Source organism: Apodemus sylvaticus, chromosome 20, assembly GCF_947179515.1.
Source record: "Apodemus sylvaticus chromosome 20, mApoSyl1.1, whole genome shotgun sequence".
Lineage (NCBI taxonomy): Eukaryota > Metazoa > Chordata > Mammalia > Rodentia > Muridae > Apodemus > Apodemus sylvaticus.
Window position 1 is genome coordinate 30,630,488 of NC_067491.1, and position 19,221 is coordinate 30,649,708.

At 38.3% G+C, this 19,221-nt stretch overlaps 1 protein-coding gene across 1 annotated transcript; it reads left to right on the top strand.

Annotated features, from left to right (window-relative positions):
• Positions 1-14,682: 14,682 nt before the first annotated feature.
• LOC127670703 (transcription initiation factor TFIID subunit 9-like) lies at positions 14,683-15,660 on the top strand. The gene has a single exon (XM_052165175.1). It carries the CDS (start codon positions 14,857-14,859, stop codon positions 15,640-15,642), a length of 786 nt encoding a protein of 261 aa, XP_052021135.1. The 5' UTR covers positions 14,683-14,856; the 3' UTR covers positions 15,643-15,660.
• The last annotated feature ends 3,561 nt before the right edge of the window (positions 15,661-19,221 follow it).

A 19,221-nucleotide genomic window follows, 5' to 3' on the forward strand; every position in this document is an offset into this window, starting at 1 on the left:
TTTGGTAGAATTGGCAGTTTATATATATTCATAAATGACAGTCTGTATTCATTAAGAAGGGATAAACCATTTGAAAATAATCAGACACTGGCAAATTTGCATATATATTCATATAGGGATATTCATATATATTCAATATATTTGATCCAACAATAAAAATATATTGAATATATTCATATATATTCAAATAGGGATAATATATATCCCTAATTTTTAAGATAAACCTTATTACATCATGAAAATGTTAAAAGCAATATGAGTTTGGAGAGTGCTTAATTGAAGCTAATAAATATTTAAATGGACAAGTCACACCCCTGCAAATATATATACATAAGCAGAATCACATTTGGATATGTAACATAAAATTTGAGGTAAGTAATATATTATATAAAGCACCTCAGTTTATATATTTTCTTAATGGTTTAAGAAGATTCACTTATTCACTCACTCATTATTTCAAAGTTGTTTTTAAGCATATATTTTACAACTAAAATTCTAATCAGGAATATTATGTTGAACATGAACATTAAACAGTTCATGTTCAAAACAGTTGTGCTAAAGTGAGCTATTCTTGTTAAAATAATTTTGAATACTTTTCTCTTTGATGTTGCTTCATTCATTTCTACCTGATATCCTTGGTGGTGGGAAAGAATTGATGGGAGTGTATATTGATGAGATCTAGTTAAGACAACTTTTGGTGAGTCCTTACCTTAAGGTTTAACATTTATCCTTCTGGTGACCTAATCAGGACTAAAATGCAAATTTGTATTGCTACTCAGTATAGCAATTCTACAATTCTTTGATCATTTTTCCTGTATTGTAGTTTAGGGCCATCTTCATAGTGTCTCAACATAGTATAAATACAAATGATTTTACCAGTACAGACTGCTGACTCCCTGTGGCTAATAGTCTTTATTCTGATACCTTTATTTTCAGAGTAGCTTATTATTTAGGTAAATTTATTCTGAACTTGTCTATGTAGATGTTCACAACTTATGTATGAGAATGGTAACAGCTGTTTTCTTATCCCTAATTTTTAAGATAAACCTTATTACATCATGAAAATGTTAAAAGCAATATGAGTTTGGAGAGCTCTTAATTGAAGCTAATAAATATTTAAATGGACAAGTCACACCCCTGCAAAAATCTTACTAAGATAACCAAGGCAAAATTAAATCTCTAGTGAGCAGCTATTCAGGTGCTCTCTATTCAGCTGAAAGAAGAATCAAGAAAGTGTTCCATTTGGTGGTGCACGCCTTTAATCCCAGCACTCAAGAGGCAGAAGCAAGTAGATCTCCGAATTGAAGGCTAGCCTGGTCTACAGAGTGAGTTTCAGGATAACAAGAGAATCTCTGTTTTGAAAAACTAAAGGGAATTTAAAAAGGAAAAGAATTTAAAAAAAAAACTTTTGAAAATCAACAACAACAACAACAATAACAACAACAACAATTTAAAAAAACAGAAAATATGAAATCGGACATTTTAGTTATTTCTCTCAAACAACACAGCTTTGGTATAACTACCTAAGTGACTCATTATTTTGATAAAGTTACTAAGTATAATATTTTAAACAATTTAAACTCATATAATTATGCTGAAGTTGCCATATAATATTCATAATTATGTCATATCACTGAAAATATTCAGTCACTTAAGTTTTTCATGGAGAAGGTAAGGATGAGTAAAGAGGGAAACAAGGAGGGGGAAATCTACCAGAACAAATGACAAATCTTTGTCCCAGAGCATAACTTGAGATACAGCTTAGAGTATTCAGCAAAACCAGAACGGGGAGGTGGGAACGGGTGGGTGGGAGGACAGGGGGAGAGAAGGGGGCTTGCGGGACTTTCGGGGAGCGGGGGGTTAGAAAAGGGGAAATCATTTGAAATGTAAATAAAAAATTTTATCGAATAAAAAAGTGTAAATAAAAGTGTGCAATAAAAGATAACTTCTTATTCATTCTATTTTCACATTTATTTCACTGAAAAACTTCAAGGAAAAAAGTGAGGTAATATTTCTTTAGAAAACTTGTAAATAATAAAACACCTTCTGGGTAGCAGCATCAAACTCACAATACAGTCTTTTGTGTCTTAAAGAAGATTTTACATCTAAAAAGAACTCACTGTTAATTAAATCACCACAGTGTGCTCAGAGCCTGAGCAAAGATAGCCAAATGGAAAAAAGAAATGAATTTCCTGGGGACTTTCTTCACAGAGCAGTTTCCACCAGGGCGTTAGCAAATACATCATTCTTTTGTTAACTGGGGATAAATCCTTGGTCGGCTCCCTAGCCTGTCTTCTTGCCCTTTTCTTCTGTCTAGAGGACTTGGTTTGTTTTTCCTGACAGCATTGGAAATTTCTAAGAGACCACAGTGGTGCCAGCCCACACTGTGAACAGTAAGTGAAGAAGAAACAATCTGGCTGTTTTAACACTTTGCAAATAGTAACTTGTTTCTGCTGGGTTTTGGTTTTATTTTTATTTATTTATTTATTTATTTTTTGCCCCTAGACATCCCACCATGTGATAATCAATACAGCAGTGGAAAGACAGGCTTCCTCTTTGACTCAGAGAGATATTTCCAATTCAAAGAAAGTACATTTTTTTTTAAATCACGCATTGAAATCTTTTCCACACAGTGAGAAATCCATTATCATCCACAAAATTTTCCACCAAATCCTCATAAATTACCCCTTAAAATGTATGCACATTGTAATAGCAACTGCAAAGGCCTGTCTTCCCTCTCCTCACTCTTTCTGACATCCACGCCACTGTTTGCCTCAATGGAACCAAACAGCAAAAGTCAATCAAATAATGTATACTGCAAATTTTAGGATACAACATAGGTCATGGCTTCGGTATAATAAACATATTTATTTAAAAAATACTGAAGCATACTTTTATATGTTGCATGTGATTATTAAGTACTCCATAAAGTCGCTGCTGGAATAGACACCACTGCATTTTCTAACAACCAGTAATTCCTTTCTAAATATTTTGGTTAGGAGTCTCAATATCTGATGTACAAGTTAGTGGCCGGTGATCTTAGATGAATAGAGATCATTATCCAAATTCTAGAAGTATTGTTTCTAAATCTTGCAGTTTTTAACCGACATTTTTTGTCAGAAGAGTTGTGTCATAAGTGCTTCTGAGTCTCAAGACTAACTGCTTTGTTGAAGGGTCAGTCACTCTGAGACTCCGAACCCATCTCTGCCCAGGGTTTTTCTTCCATCACCAGCAAAATGCAGCAGGAAAGACCCAGAAAGGTGCAAAGTACTTCACCAAGCAGATGCACTATTTTCTGAGACTCAGTATGAAGCAACAGCTATTGACTTGTTGTAATACAGTAAGCACTAATTCTTAACTTAGGTTAATGGATAAGGTCTGAGAAAGACTCTCAGTGGCATTCACTTGCAAGATTTCCCAGAGGTTATAAGAGTCTACTTACTTGAATCACGCATCTAGTATGTGAATAAAAATCTGCTTTGTCAGCTCAACTAATAATAACATACATCTAGATACATACAAACATACCTAATTTTAAAAATCTGTAGGTTAGAATCTCAGAACTTGCCCCGGAAAGGGGGTCTAAAAATAAGCCATTTCAAGTTGCACCTCCCTTTTGAATATTCCCTGATGTCACCATTCAAATGCCATCAACCTTTTGCTTCTGGCTCCCTATGGGTCTATCTGCTTGGTTTTAAATCTGTACCTACTTTGCCCATTTTTTAATGAACATAGTCTTTCATTTGTAGTGACTACATGGGAGTTATATAAAATGGAAGATTGAACCATCTCAGAAATTATAAATAAAATAAAAACTATTTTGGAAAATTCTATTGCTGATGACACCACACATTTCAGATACAGGACACAGTGAAACAGAGAGAGATCTGAGCTGGTAGCCTCTTTCCTACTGGATGGCAGTCACAGTGCTTGAAGGTCAATAGTCTCAACCAGCTATAGACACTGCAGGTTACCACACCAACCTGACAAGCAGGACATACCCCCTGAGACAATGGTGGCATAACCCCTGTGAAGCCTATTCTTTTGGAGGGAATATACACCTGGTACTGTAAGCCATGTCAAAAGCCAGCAGTTAGAGGTCACAGGCTCCAGAGGAAATTTTACTACTCACACTTTGTTTAAACAGGAATGTAGTCAAAATACCTTCAAATCATTTACATTTAAATCCACAGAATATTAATTCTCTCAGCCTGTGTCAAAAAGCTTCTTTTTGCAGAGCATAATGTTTAGCCCCAAGAGACATTAATTTGCCAAAGTGCTGAGAATAAGCATCTCCTGAGTATCAACTTTAACAAGAAATCTATATTACCTACTCAAAGGCCTAGGGAACACTACAAAAATGGGGCAGAAAGAATTTAAAAGCAAGAAAGCAGAAAGGAGAACTATGAAATATTTCCATGCCATCTAGAGATGGCATGACCACCTTAATCATCAACACACATCTACTGTGGCTATATGCACAAGACCTGCACACACATACACACACACATACATACAAACATGAATAGAAGTAGGAGGACCTTTTGGAAGATGAAGGGAGGTAGGACTAGCAGAAAAGAAAGAAAGAAAGAAAGAAAGAAAGAAAGAAAGAAAGAAAGAAAGAAAGAAAGAAAGAAAGAAAGAAAGAAAGAAAGAAAGAAAGAAAGAAAGGAAGGAAGGAAGGAAGGAAGGAAGGAAGGAAGGAAGGAAGGAAGGAAGGAAGGAAGGAAAAGAAAGGAGGGAGGGAGGGAGGGAGGAAAGGAAAGAAAAGAAAGAAAGAAAGAAAGAAAGAAAGAAAGAAAGAAAGAACAAAAGAAAGAAAGATAAGAAAAGAAAGAAAAGAAAAGAAAGAGAAAAGAAAAGAAAGAAAGGAGGGGGATGGAGGGAGGAAAAGGAAAGAAAGAGAGAGGGGGGATGGAGGGAGAGAGAGAAAAGGAGGCAGGGAGGGGCCAATGAGGGATGAATATAAATACAGCATATTATATTCATGTGTGTAATTGTAAAAACAAAACAAAATAAATGACCACTATTTTAAAAGAAGAAATTTATTTTGGTTAAAAAAAAAAAGACATGTGATCAGAAACAAGATTTTTGTTAACATAAAAACGAATAAATACTGGCTTGCTCTTCCTGGCTTTCTCAGCTTTAAGACTACCTGACTTACACACTTGCCTGCCCAGGGTAAGTACCATCCACAATGTGCTGGGACCTCCCACATTTCTAATAATAATTAAAAAAGAAAAAGATATCCATCAGATTTGCCCATAGGCCAATCTTAGGGATGTATTTTCTCAGCTGAGACTACCTCTTCCCAAATGACTCTAGCTTGTGTCAAGTTGACATAAATCTAACCAAGAAAGACCATGATCACAGGACATGGGAGTACCGGGAGACACCCTATCATATCTTCTATACTCCACACAGATCCATTCCTACTTCCACTTTTTTGGGGATAATTCTTTATAACAAAAAAGATTTAACAATTGCTCTAGTATGGATGAGGTGTTTCCTTCAAGAGCTGATGTGTTATGTACTTGGTTCTCAGTGTGCCATTGGGAGAGGACAGATTGCTAGCTTGAGGTGGAATGTATTCTCAGAGAATTTGTGAAGCTCTAGATTCTTGTTTCAGAGATATGCTATCTGACAGCCGCACTCATAGAGATATGATGTCACAAGGTCATGAGGTCCTTACTAGGAAACAGCTGATGCAGGCCTTACGTGAACCTTTGAATATTCAGAACTATGAGCACGTCTGATACAGAGTTAGCCTGCCTTTTCTTATAGTCACAAAACAAAAACAGATGAATATATCACTCAATGAATACTGCCCTAGCTTTCATATATGTTGAACTTAAACTAATCTAGAGAAGATAGTGAGATAATTCATGAAAAAATATTTTAAATAAATGTTGGATAGCAGCAGTTCCTTGAGAACTGAGCTCAAGAATCTCAATCTGAGCACAATATGCCTTTCTCATACTAAAGGTAAAATTGAGGGAGATACACACACCCAGGCATAAAGAACGTCTGACATCCCAAATAGTTTAGACCCTTTTATACATGAGAAAACAAGATGTTTCCTTTTCAACATTAGAAACCATGGTGTAAGGAGTCCAAGATTAGCAATACAGAGAGACTAAGATTGATTTCTCCTTTATGCAATGCAACAGGCTAGTTTATTTCCACACACTGGTGGTATAGAACAACTAAGATCAGCACACAAAATGTGAATGTAAAAGCAGGAGAAAAAAAAATCACACCAAGTGAGTTGGCAGAAAAAGTAAGCAGACTCTCGGAGGGCAAAATTGCCAGCAAAGTACAAACCCATAAAGTCCCAAAGCACTAAAACCAATGTTTCCCAGAGTTTTATATAAATAGTCCGTGAGCCTGACTTGAGAGAGAAAGAGAGAGAGAGAGAGAGAGAGAGAGAGAGAGAGAGAGAGAGAGAGAGGCAGAAGCAGAGGCACAGAGAGACAGACAGAGGAAAAAAAGGGAGGGAGAGAGAGATATGCAGAGACAGACAGAGACAGATATACAGACACAGAAGCAGAGGAAATAAAGAAGCAGAAGAAAGAGAGGAGGAAAGAAAGAAAGGCCTGTTTCGTGAGAGTTGCAAAGTTGGAACAGATATTCTGAAATAATGTTGGACACTTGAAAGGCTTCCTCTCTACAGAAAGGAAAGACAGCCTGTCCAACACTATTTCCTCTTCCTGAGCGCTGGAAATGGTTACGCTTCTGTCTGGTAGGGGCTGTGAGGGGGTACTCTGGCCAGAAGACTGCGGGTAGAAATGCTGTATTCCATTTCCTGTCATGGTCCTTTGTAGGTAATGGGTTCCAGATAGTACTAGAAGGCTTCAGGACACTCCACTCCACCTCAGACTTGGCATAAAGGGATAGACTTTAGTTTCTAAGCCACTAACAAGATTTGGGTTTTATTTTTAAACTAAATTTAGTCTATCTTGATCATTACAATTGATGAACTGAGAAAAACAAAGTGTCCCACAAGGAGAAATAACATAAACACCTGCCCTCAAACTTTGGGAACAGGGTTGATAAGTATGATGCAAAACAAAAGTGCATACACAGAAAAGTGACAGGGGCCTTTACAGTGTTAGAATTCCCCAAATACTTTGCAGAATGAAACTCAAATTCTCCATCAGAGAACAAAAGTTAGGTATAGACTCACATGTTTGAAAAGATAAGATTGCAAGGATTATGATCTGACAAATAAAAACCACAAAACAGAATACGAACCACTGGAGGCAACAGAGAAATCAAATCAACTCTACCACAGTGAGAACATAAAACCAGCATCTATAAAACAGCCTGAATGGCGTCTTTTAGAAAATATTGAGTCAAAAATATAATTGAGCATTAAAAGAGTTTCCAAATTTCCCACAGAGATTTAGAAACAGAGGCACACATGAACAAAACTCTCCCAGTTGAATTTCAGAACTCCAAATGAGTTTGACTCACTAGGGAGAACCAATGAAGGGAAAGGTGCGAAGCCATGACCTGAATTTCAGCAGAAAAAGTCAATGCATGACATAGGAAGATAATAGATACTGTATAAAAGTATGGTTGTAGTGGGTTGGCCTAATGTTGCTTGTATTCTTTTGCTAATTTGGGGCTCCCAAGATAGGTTGCCCTAGAGACTAGAGATCCCTCATATAAAACTTGAGTGACCATGTCCCCCAGTTATTTCTAATTGGTAAGTAAAGATGCCCACAGCTGGGCAGAAGAGGCAGAGGTGGCGCTTAGGTTTCGAGGGCTTGGGTAGAGAGGAGCATCATGATGAAAAATACCGTGCAAGAGAGAAGAAAGGAGAAACTTCCATAGATTCAAGGTCAAGATAGCATGGCCCTGAGGGCTGACCAATTAGAGTTAAGAGCAGCCCAGATGGACCGTAGTAAATAGTAAGCAATTTATGGATAGGAAAGTTTATTTTAACAGTATGGAGGGGTATGCAGCTGCCCAGCTATTGTACTCTTTAGGCCTTATTATAAATATAAAGGATGTGAGTGTGGCTTTCATCCAGGAACTCAATAACCAAAGGTAGGGTAGAAGACATGGGTTAGGATGTAAAGAAATTCTACAACATAATTGAAGTGCAAACCATAGGGAAGTCCTTGGAATTGTTATTATGCAAGATGAAATCAACCAAAAATAGAATTCTATCTAGAATTCACGTCACAGTGCAAATTTAATTTTCTTCTCAAATAGATTTAACAGAAAAAAATGTAAGCAGGTAACTAGTGAGTTTAAAAAGAGGAATATCAGCGAATACAGACAAAAGAACAAATTCAGAGGGGATATTGAGCAGTGTTAAGTGTCGTTGTTTACTGGAGTTGCTTTTTTCATGGTACGGAGGAAGAGCAACCAAAGCTTTGAAGGTGGTAGGCAAGTATTCCACCACTGAACACTCCCAGACATAGGACAAAGTGACACAAGCCTAAAAAAAAGCAAATAACTTTTAATACTAACTCACATTCAATTGACCTTCAAAAAAAGAGGGTGAAAGAAAAATAAAGGTATCTGACTAGAGAAATTTCCAGAAATGATGACTCAATTCTGGATTAAGAAATTTAAATAGATCTCAAACACAATTATAAATGAATGAATGAATGAATGAATGAGTAGATAAATAGGAAAATCAACAAAACCACCCAAAAGTTAGATCATACTAGGGAAATGGAAGAACACTAAATACAACAGGAAGATAATTAAAAACCCAACATAAAGAACATAATTGCTACAAAGGACTGACATTTAACTAACCATGTATTTCTTAACAATGGAAGAAGAGAGAGAATTAGATTAAATCTTCAAAGCCCAGACAGGAGAAACAATTTTCAGTATATACCCATTTAAACCATATTTTGAGAACTGGGATAAATTAAAGACATTTTGTGCAAACATTTACTGAAAGTTCTATGACCAACAAATGTTCATTAAAGCAACTTCTAACAAATGTACTTTGAGAAAACTGATCTAAGAAGAAAAGCTAAGATATAAAATGTACCGACTGTAGAAAATGGTAAACACATGAATAAATCATTGAAATATTGACTATCAAACAGTGCGTTTGGACTTAAAAGCTAATGGGGGGAAAAAGTTCCTGCTTTAGAATAAATTTAAAATAATAGACATTTTTTTGCTACAGATGTGGACAAAGCCAGATAAATTATATATGCCATATTTTGGAAGGATCAGAAAACTTCAGGGCAACAAACTAAAATTCCAGAAAAAGAAAAAACACTTTCATGTGAGATGGTATTGTGGGCTTACAGAGAATCAGGCTTGACTAACAGTAAGCAGAGAGTTGGCAGCTAGAAGAGACTGGGCGCAGGAAAGGTTCTGTGAGTCTGACACTGCTTGAAACAAACTGGACCCACAAAGAACTGCAAAGTCCCTGCTGCTTTTCCTGCAGGACACACCTGTAGAGCAGGTGCCTGTACAAAAGGCTGGGGTTCAGGCCAAAGATTCTGGAAAACAATGCAAAATGCCCAGAAATATTAGGGAAATGCGCCGATGCCAAATACACCACCAATCTTATCTTTAAAGAAGTTACTATATTTTAAAGTCATAGGATGTAGATGAAAAAGGCCAAGCTGCAATCTTCCAACCATGAGAAGACAGCATCCCACCAGATTTGGAGGCAAATGACTCTTCATGGATAAGGAACACTGAAACTCCACAAAGAGAGAGCAGACTAAGTTTCTAAAGAGGAAACCTAACCCCCAACTTGTGTATGCCTGAGTGGACTGAGAGAATCCACTCTTTCTAATTTCCAGCAGAGCAAAACCAGTGATTTGAAAGCCTCTCCTGAACGGGACCCAGTATCTTGCGTTTGATGGCCAGCATACTTTTAAAAATAACTAAGAATGCAGGTGAGAAAGTGTGATCAGCACTCATAAGTAAAGTGGAAAAGGGGTTTAGAAACATCTGAGTACTAAGTCAAAAGCCATAGAGAAATGGAGAACAACATAGATCAGGGGGTAGAGAATTGGAGAGAACTGCAGACAACATACATGCAAACTGGACTGTCAGCTAGGAAAACTGAAAAATATGAAGAAAAAAATTTAAGAAACATAAACATGTGTGAAGGTGGAAAAAAGTTCTTTGCCATAGTATTCTACACAAAGGTTTTAAAAAACTTGTTTTCTCACATAAAATTCTTTCACAGAATGTATTTTGATACTGTCTTTAGTTTCTACCAACCCTCCCAGACCCTCCCACCTCCATATCTACCCAGTTACCTTCTGACTCTCTATGAACAAAATCAGAAGTCAAAAATCAAGACAAACAAAAAAGCCAATAAGATCAAAAAAATAGCAAAACGAATATAATGATATAAATATAAATAAAAATAAATAAAATAAAAAACATAAATATAAATAAAAATATAAATAAAAAAGCCCATACCAAGCAAATAAACAAACAAAAAACAAGAACAATAAAACATGGAATTTGTTTTATGTTGTCCAGCTACTTCTGGGCATGGGCATGGGCCTGTTTTGAAGTGTGACTGACATACCCAGTAACACCCCATTGGAGAAAACCAATTTTCCTTGTGTCAGTAGATAAGGATTGCAGGTGGGATTTAGGTCAACTTTACCTTTTTTGTGCTAGGACCTCATCTAGGTTGAACCTGTTTAGGTCCCATGTGTTCTATCTCAGTCTTTTGTGAGTTCATATGTGTATCACTCCTATAGTGTATAGAAGGCACATTTTCCTTCAGATCATCTACCATCTGTGGTTCTTACTACCTTTCTTCATCCTCTTTTATGTAGATCCCCAAACACTAAAGGGAGGACTTTAGCAAAGGCATCCCCCATTTAGTACCAAGTGCTCCAAAGCCCCTCACTCTCTGTATATTGTCCAGGTGTAGATCTCTGTATTAATTTCTATCTGCTGCAAGCTTCTCTGATGAGGGTTGAATGATACACTGTCTATATGTATAGGAATATGTCAAGTAGTAGCCATTATATGTTTCTTTAGCATAATAATAGCAGTAGCTGTACCCCTAGGCCTTCAGTGACTATCTAGTCTCATCGTCTTGGCTAGCTTAGCAGTGTCAGGCATGGGTTTCATCTTGGAGCAGTATTTGGTTACCCCCATAACATTTGTGCCATTGTTACATTGGTGTATCTTGCAGGAAGGTCACTCTTGCAGTTTGTAGGGTTTATGACTGAGTGATATTGATGATTAATTTTATCATTCAGTAGCATGCAGACTACCTTCCACCTCCATGAATATTCGTCAGAAGAAGAGAAGCATACAAATGAAACAAATGTTAGTGATGTCACCACATAATGAGAAAGATAATGCCCCAACTAGAAACCTTAGGATACCAAGTAAAAGTTCCAGTACAGTGAATGGGTTATATCTTGTTAAGTCATTGGCCAAAAGCTATCAGTTGCTCTCTACAACCTGGGTGTTAAGTAAGGGCCTATGACTGATGGTGACACTGCTGTCATCAAACAAGAGATTTTGATGGAAAGGCTTGCATTTTGGAAATTTTAGAAAGCTTCAGAGCTAAGAGTGTTAGGGGATGAAGCACAACGGGGATGTAGGAGGAGCTAAGCTGAGCTACACTGGAAAAAGATCTTTGAGTTCTACACTATCCCTGCAGAGATCCTGGAACCAAAAAGGCTCTTCAGAGAGGCATGAGAATTGGGCACTTTTACTCTTCTATGATCTGTTGTTAATGCAGTTGCCTCTGGGAGGAAGCATAAAACCTTTGCAAAGCAGTTCTATTTGGCAGAAGGCCCTGACACTCCTGGGATTCAGCTGTGAGTTGTCAGCCATCAACATTCCTAACAGCTGGGAATGTTAGGAATAAGTGGGCATCTGGGGGGGGGGGCATCTCCCCACGGTCCCCACTGTAGTTCACACCTGCGTGCTCAGAGCCACCTTTCAAAATAAGTTCACCCAGCTGGGACCAACTTCTCCAGGAGTATGGTCTCTCTTCTTTCCTGTATAAATTTACAAGAACAAAGTTCATGGAAACACTGCAGCCCTCACCGCCGCAGCTGTTCTCTGGAGTTATAGCATGCTCTCTGTCTCACTCTGCTAGTCAGCATTTCAGTCACCCTTGGCTAGCACTTCTGCTCACACAGGTGGCCTCAGCAGCAAGGGTGAATCCAGACACTCATTTCTGAGCCTCCTTGCCCTAACTGCTGCAGAACCTGGAAGCCTCTTTTATTGATTTATAATAAAAGCTTGAGAAAAAGGAGCTGAGATAATGGATTAATGGGTAAGGGCACTTTCTGCTAAAGCATAAGGACCTGAGTTCAAATTTTTAGGACCCACACAAAGCCAGGCATGGTCAGATAGCACTATAGTGGTGGTTGGATGTGACAGTTGCAGACAGGAGGGACAATGGGGCTTGTGGGCTGAAAGCCCAGCTCCAGGTTCAGTGAGGAACCCCCCCCCCCTTTTCTTTTAAAGCAATACAGCATAAAGTAAAAGAACTGGATGCCAAATACCCTCTGCTGGCCTCAGCAGGGTACACAGCAGGGGGTGTGTACACCCACTTACAAACATGAACACATAACATAGGAATACTATACACATATACACACAAAAAATTGTTCAAGGAAATGAAAGGATATATATCTGGATATTTTATGTTCCAAACTATCTTGCTTCACTTCACTGTGCTACAGAACTCTCTCTTCCTTCAGATGATTGGGTCAGCCATCCCAATCAGTATGAAAACTTCTTACTATTTGTCTGTCTCTATCATCAAAACTCTAAAAGGAAGTTTCAAGCAGAAACCGCACTATAAACGTTCATAGCCATTCTGAGGTGCCTGTTGGAAGCCTCCCTTCTTTGGTTATTTAGATCTTGAGAGTTTAGGAGACTGATTCAGAAATCAAAATCTTCATATGAATCACAAGGAGTGATGGGAAATGGAGTCATGCCTGCATCCTTGGATTCTGGTTCTTTGTAGTCTAATTGTTAGAGATGGAGTAGCCTTTACTGACTGATCATTAGTGTGCAGATTTGCACTGTGCTGGAAGTTTGCATGATGGCCTCTGGAGACAGGCTCTGAGTGGCTTTCTTTCGAGTTGCATCTTTAAGTTCTTCTCCCCTTACTTTATGGCCTGGGTAGCAGGTGTCACCAGTAGATCCTAAATTACATGCTTACTGTTACAACTCCTTTGCATTGAAGGACCTGGTGGAACTGGGCTTAATATACAATGTATAGTGTCAGTGAATTAAACAGCTGCACACTCACAATGGTGATGGCTAGAGCTCTGCAGGCAAGTCTGACAAACATATATGTGTGTCAATTCCCATCACTGTGCATCAATACTTCTGTGATGTAAGGAATATGATACACTTGGTTTCCCACTGGGTAATTGCTGTATTTGGCATTGTCCATGAACAGAAGCATATGGAGACACAACAGTGTCTATCTGGCAAGGTAGACATCAGTAGTAGCACTGAAAAGAGAATCCACACAAACTCCACACTCACTTTCACTATGGTTCCACTCAGAAGCAGAGTAAAGAATGATAGGTGGTGGTTGAAATGAATCATTCAGGGAATCCTGTTTTCTTGAATGTCAGTTCTGTTTCTTTTACTATGCATTTCTTTTCTCAATCAAATGAAGCCTCTGATATATGTACAGTGGCAAATGACTTTTAAGTGTATCACCTTTTTATGAATGCTGGGTTAAGCTTTCTCAGTACACAGACCTGGAGGGACATTCAGTAGACAAAGATTCCAGGGTTACCCAGTGTAGGCTGGGGGTCAGAAACATGGGTGTGACATTACCTCAGGTACCAGCTAGTTTATATTTTTCCTTGCATTGCTTCAAACCTACCCCAGTTCTCATTCCATCTGCCACAATCATCCTGCATAGCATGTGTTTATCTTCTTAGCATATCCTGTTCCATCACATTGCCACTAACATTGCCAATTAGATCTGTTGTGAAAGGAGATCATTAGCACGACAATAAGATACACCCCATAAAACTTTTGAGGCCAGGCATCTTGTGAAATGTCTATGGGTTCCAGAGTAAGAGTATCCTGATATCCTCTTAAAAGAAAAATAAAGAAAAAAGTTGTGCCCTACCCGCAACTAAAGAAGAGCCACAATTATTAGTGGGCATTGGAGTTTGCAGGCAAAAGTCATATTTGAGCAGTCTGTTCTGACTCATTAAAGAAGGATCTATAAAGCCGAGAACTGTAGCCTTAAAGAAAAGCTCTGCATCAGGTCTGACCATGGAGAAATTTGTTCTGATTGAATGTTGTGACCCAGAATATCCAATAATACTTAAACGATGCAGGGCCAGTAGAGCACTGAACAGAAACTTTGCCCAAACCAACTGGAAGAACCACGAGCAACAGAAGCATAACTTGTCATCTTCTGTAGACAACTGTTCTCATTGATGAACTGTCCCTGCCTTCTGCTTGGAAAAAGTGAGAGTCTGATCATTGAAACTCAAGAGACCTCTAGACAGGAAATCAATGGCCTTTTAACTGATCCATAAAGTCATAGTTTGAGTATGCTGAGCACCAACTGAAGAGAAAGGGGAAGTGGGCAAAAACTGTGAGTCTACAGCAGGCCCCCTAAGCACGTGAGAACAGCCACAGCACCTCACCTTGCTACACTGCCTCCTCAGCCATCCTAGATATTAACAGGCTTAAAACCTTCTTTGTGGGCGCGTGAGCCGAGGCGCTGGTTGCGTGTGAAGGAGGACTATGAAGCTTCCGAACATCCTGCTCACCGGTACACCAGGCGTTGGAAAAACCACACTAGGCAAAGAACTTGCATCAAGATCAGGGCTGAAGTTCGTTAATGTTGGAGATCTAGCTCAAGAAGTCTGATCACCGGATATCATGGAGTCTGGCAAGATGGCGTCTCCCAAGAGCATGCCGAAAGATGCGCAGATGATGGCACAAATCCTGAAGGATATGGGGATTACAGAATATGAGCCAAGAGTTATAAATCAGATGCTGGAGTTTGCCTTCCGATATGTGACCACAATTCTAGATGATGCTAAGATCTATTCGAGCCATGTGAAGAAAGCTACTGTGGATGCAGATGATGTCCGATTGGCAATCCAGTGCCGTGCTGACCAGTCTTTCACTTCTCCTCCCCCGAGAGATTTTTTATTAGATATTGCAAGACAAAGAAACCAAACCCCTTTGCCATTGATCAAGCCATATTCAGGTCCTAGATTGCCACCTGATAGATATTGCTTAACTGCTCCAAACTATAGGCTTAAGTCTTTACAAAAAAAGGCACCTACTCCTGCAGGGAGAATAACAGTCCCAAGGTTAAGTGTTGGTTCCGTTTCTAGTAGACCAAGTACTCCCACACTTGGCACACCAACCCCACAGACCATGTCTGTTTCAACTAAAGTGGGCACTCCGATGTCCCTCACAGGGCAGAGGTTTATAGTACAGATGCCTGCTTCTCAGTCCCCTGCTGTAAAAGCTACCATTCCTGCAACGTCAGCAGTTCAGAATGTTCTTATTAATCCATCGTTAATTGGGTCCAAAAACATTCTTATTACTACTAATATGGTATCACAAAATACAGCCGAGTCAGCAAATGCACTGAAAAGAAAACGTGAAGATGATGATGATGACGATGATGATGATGACTATGATAATTTGTAATCTGGCCTTGACGCATGTAACCTGTCTTGGATCCATTGTACTGAAATCTAAAAGGCACGTTAGATGTTTTGAAGCTGTACTTTAGAAAGTGGTATTTAATAAGTATACTTACTATGCTTTTTGATTTAAATGTTCAGTTTTACTAGAACTAGTAATGGTTTTTCATCAACCTTTATGCATAAAAAATAAAATTGTCCTTACCAAAAAAAAAAAAAAACCTTCTTTGTGATCCATTAACTGGAGATTTAAGGAAGGCTCTGCAAAAACACTTCAGTCAAATAGTAAGTATCTATTTAACAGAATGCTAGACAATAATAGAAATGAATGACTAACAAAGTATGTGTATCAAATAGATTAATATGTGGGAGAGCACATCTTTTGTGGTTACATTACACTCTTCAAACTATTCCACAAAATAGAAACAGAAGGAACACTACCCAACTCCTTCTTCGAAGCCACTATTACGCTAATACCAAAATCACACAAAGATCCAACATAGAAAGAGAACTTCAGGTCAATTTCCCTTATGAATATCGATGCAAAAATACTAAATAAAACTCTTGCCAACTGAATCCAAGAACACATCAAAACAATCATCCACCATGATCAAGTAGGATTCATCCCAGGGATGCAGGGATGGTGAAATATAATGAAATCCATCAATGCAATCCACTACATAAACAAACTCAAAGAAAAAAACTCACATGATCATTTCATTAGCTTCTAAAAAATCATTCGACAAAATTCAGCATCCTTTCATGCCAAAAGTCTTGGAAAGAACAGGAATTCAAGGCACATACCTAAACATAGTTAAAGCAATATACAGCAAACCAGTAGCTAACATCAAACTAAATGGAGGGAAACTTGAAGCAATCCCACTAAAATCAGGGACTAGACAAGGCTGCCCTCTCTCTCCGTATCTTTTAAATATAGTACTTGAAGTTCTAGCTAGAGCAATTAGACAACATGAGGAGTCAAAGGAATACAAATTGGAAAGGAAGAAGTCAAACTATCACTATTTGCAGATAATATGATAGCATACTTAAGTGACTCAAAAAACTCTACGAGAGAACTACAGCTGATAAGCAACTTCAACAAAGTGGCTGGTTATAAAATCAACTCAAGGAAATCAGTAGCCTTCCTATACCGAAAGGATAAGCAAGCTGAGAAAGAAGTTAGGGAAATGACACCCTTCACAATAGCCACAAACAATATAAAGTATCTTGGTGTGACTCTAACCAAACATATAAAAGATCTGTATGAAACGAACTTCAGGTTTCTGAAGAAAGAAATTGAAAAAGACCTCAGAAAATGGAAAAATCTTCCATGCTCGTGGATTGGCAGGATTAATATAGTTAAAATGGCCATCTTGCCAAGCGCAATATACAGATTCAACACAATCCCCATTAAAATCCCAACTCAGTTCTTCATAGTTAGAAAAAGCAATTCTCAAATTCATCTGGAATAACAAAACCCCAGGATAGATAAAATTATTCTCAACACTAAAAGAACTTCTGGGAAAATCAGTATTCCAGATCTCAAGTAATACTACAGAGCAATAGTGTTAAAAACTGCATGGTATTGGCACAGTGACAGGCAAGTGGACCAATGGAATAGAATTGAAAACCCAGAAATGAATCCACACACCTATGGTCACTTGATCTTTGACAAAGGAACTGAAAACATCCAGTGGAAAAAAGACAGCCTTTTCAACAAATGGTGCTGGTTCAACTAGAGGTCAGCATGCAGAAGAATGAGAATTGATCCATTCTTATCTCCTTGTACTAAGCTCAACTCCAAGTGGATCAAGGAGCTCCACATAAAACCAGACACACTGAACCTAACAGAAAAGAAACTGGGGAAAACCCTTGAGGACATGGGCACAGGGGGAAAGTTCCTGAACAGAACACCAATAGCTTATGCTCTAAGATCAAGAATTGACAAATGGAACCTCATAAAATTACAAAGTTTCTGTAAAGCAAAGGACACTGTCAAAAGGACAAAACGGCAACCAACAAATTGGGAAAAGATCTTCAGCAGCTCTATATCCAATAGAGGGCTGATATCCAATATATACAAAGAACTCAAGAAGTTAGAGTCCAGGGAACCAAATAACCCTATTAAAAATGGGGTACAGACCTAAACAAAGAATTTTCACCTGAAGAAATTCAGATGGCAGAGAAGCACCTTAAGAAATGCTCAGCATCATTAGTCATTAGGGAAATGCAAATCAAAACAACCCTGAGATTTCACCTCATACCTAGTCACTTAGTCAGAATGGCTAAGGTTAAAAACTAAGGAGACAGCACGTGTTGGCGAGGATGTGGAGAAAGAGGACACTCCTCCACTGCTGGTGGGATTGCAAGATGGTACAACCACTATGGAAATCAGTCTGGTGGTTCCTCAGAAAAATGGACATGACAATTCTGGAGGACCCTGCTATACCTATCCTTGGCATATACCCAGAGGATTTCCTGGCATGCAATAAGGACATATGCTCCACTATGTTCATAGCAGCCTTATTTATAATAGCCAGAAGCTGGAAAGAACTCAGAAGTCCTTCATTGGAGGAATGGATACAGAAAATGTAGAATATTTACACAATGGAATACTACTACTCAGCAATTAAAAAACAATGAATTCATGAAATTTTTAGGCAAATGGTTGGAACTGGAAAATATCATCCTAAGAGAGGTAACCCAATCACAAAAGAATGCACATGGAATGCAATCACTGATAAGTAGATATTAATTAGTCCAGAAGCTCTGAATACCCAAGACGCAATTAGCATATCAAATGACTCCCAGGAAAGAGTAAGGAGAGGGCCCTGATCCTGGAAAGGCTTGATCCAGCATTATAGGGGAGTACCAGGACAGAGAAAAAAGAGGGAGGTGATTGGAGAATGGGTGGAGAGAAGAGATCTTATGAGACATATGGGGAGTGGGGAACCAGGAAAGGGGAAAGCACTTGAAATGTAAACAAAGAATTTAGAAAAAAAATTACAGTGAAGACAGAGAATAGGAAAAGAAAAAATGGCAGATGTGAAGCCTAGGCTGTGGATTCCTCATATAGGTTAGATGGGGTGAGAAATAACCGGCAATTATTTTAAAGATATGGAGGGTTTGAAAGGACCAGCAATATTTTGTTTCCTAGGCTTGTGATGGGCACATTCATACTGAAGTTCATTACTACATTTTTACCAATGGTGGAAAATTTCTCAGATTAGAGTCTATAAGAATCTTGAAGAAGCAAAATCAAAACAATAACCTGATTCTGAGTTTACAGGCTATCAGGATTGTTTCTAAGTATAACTACATTGAAGAAACATTGCTATGTACCTGCAATATAGTCCATTGTAAGCATTTTATGTTTTCTAAAAGGAAACAAAAAGTAATTGAAAAGCCAAGAATGTAGGAAATGATTCCATTCCTATTTTCTAGTTAGTCCCACTCTGATGTATGAACACATTTTGCCTTGGTACTTCTAGGCCCTACACTACTTTATAGGTCATATGAGACAATGAAACTAAATGTTCTCTTGAGGTAATAACTATTCCCTGCCCAGCTCTGTCAGCTCTAT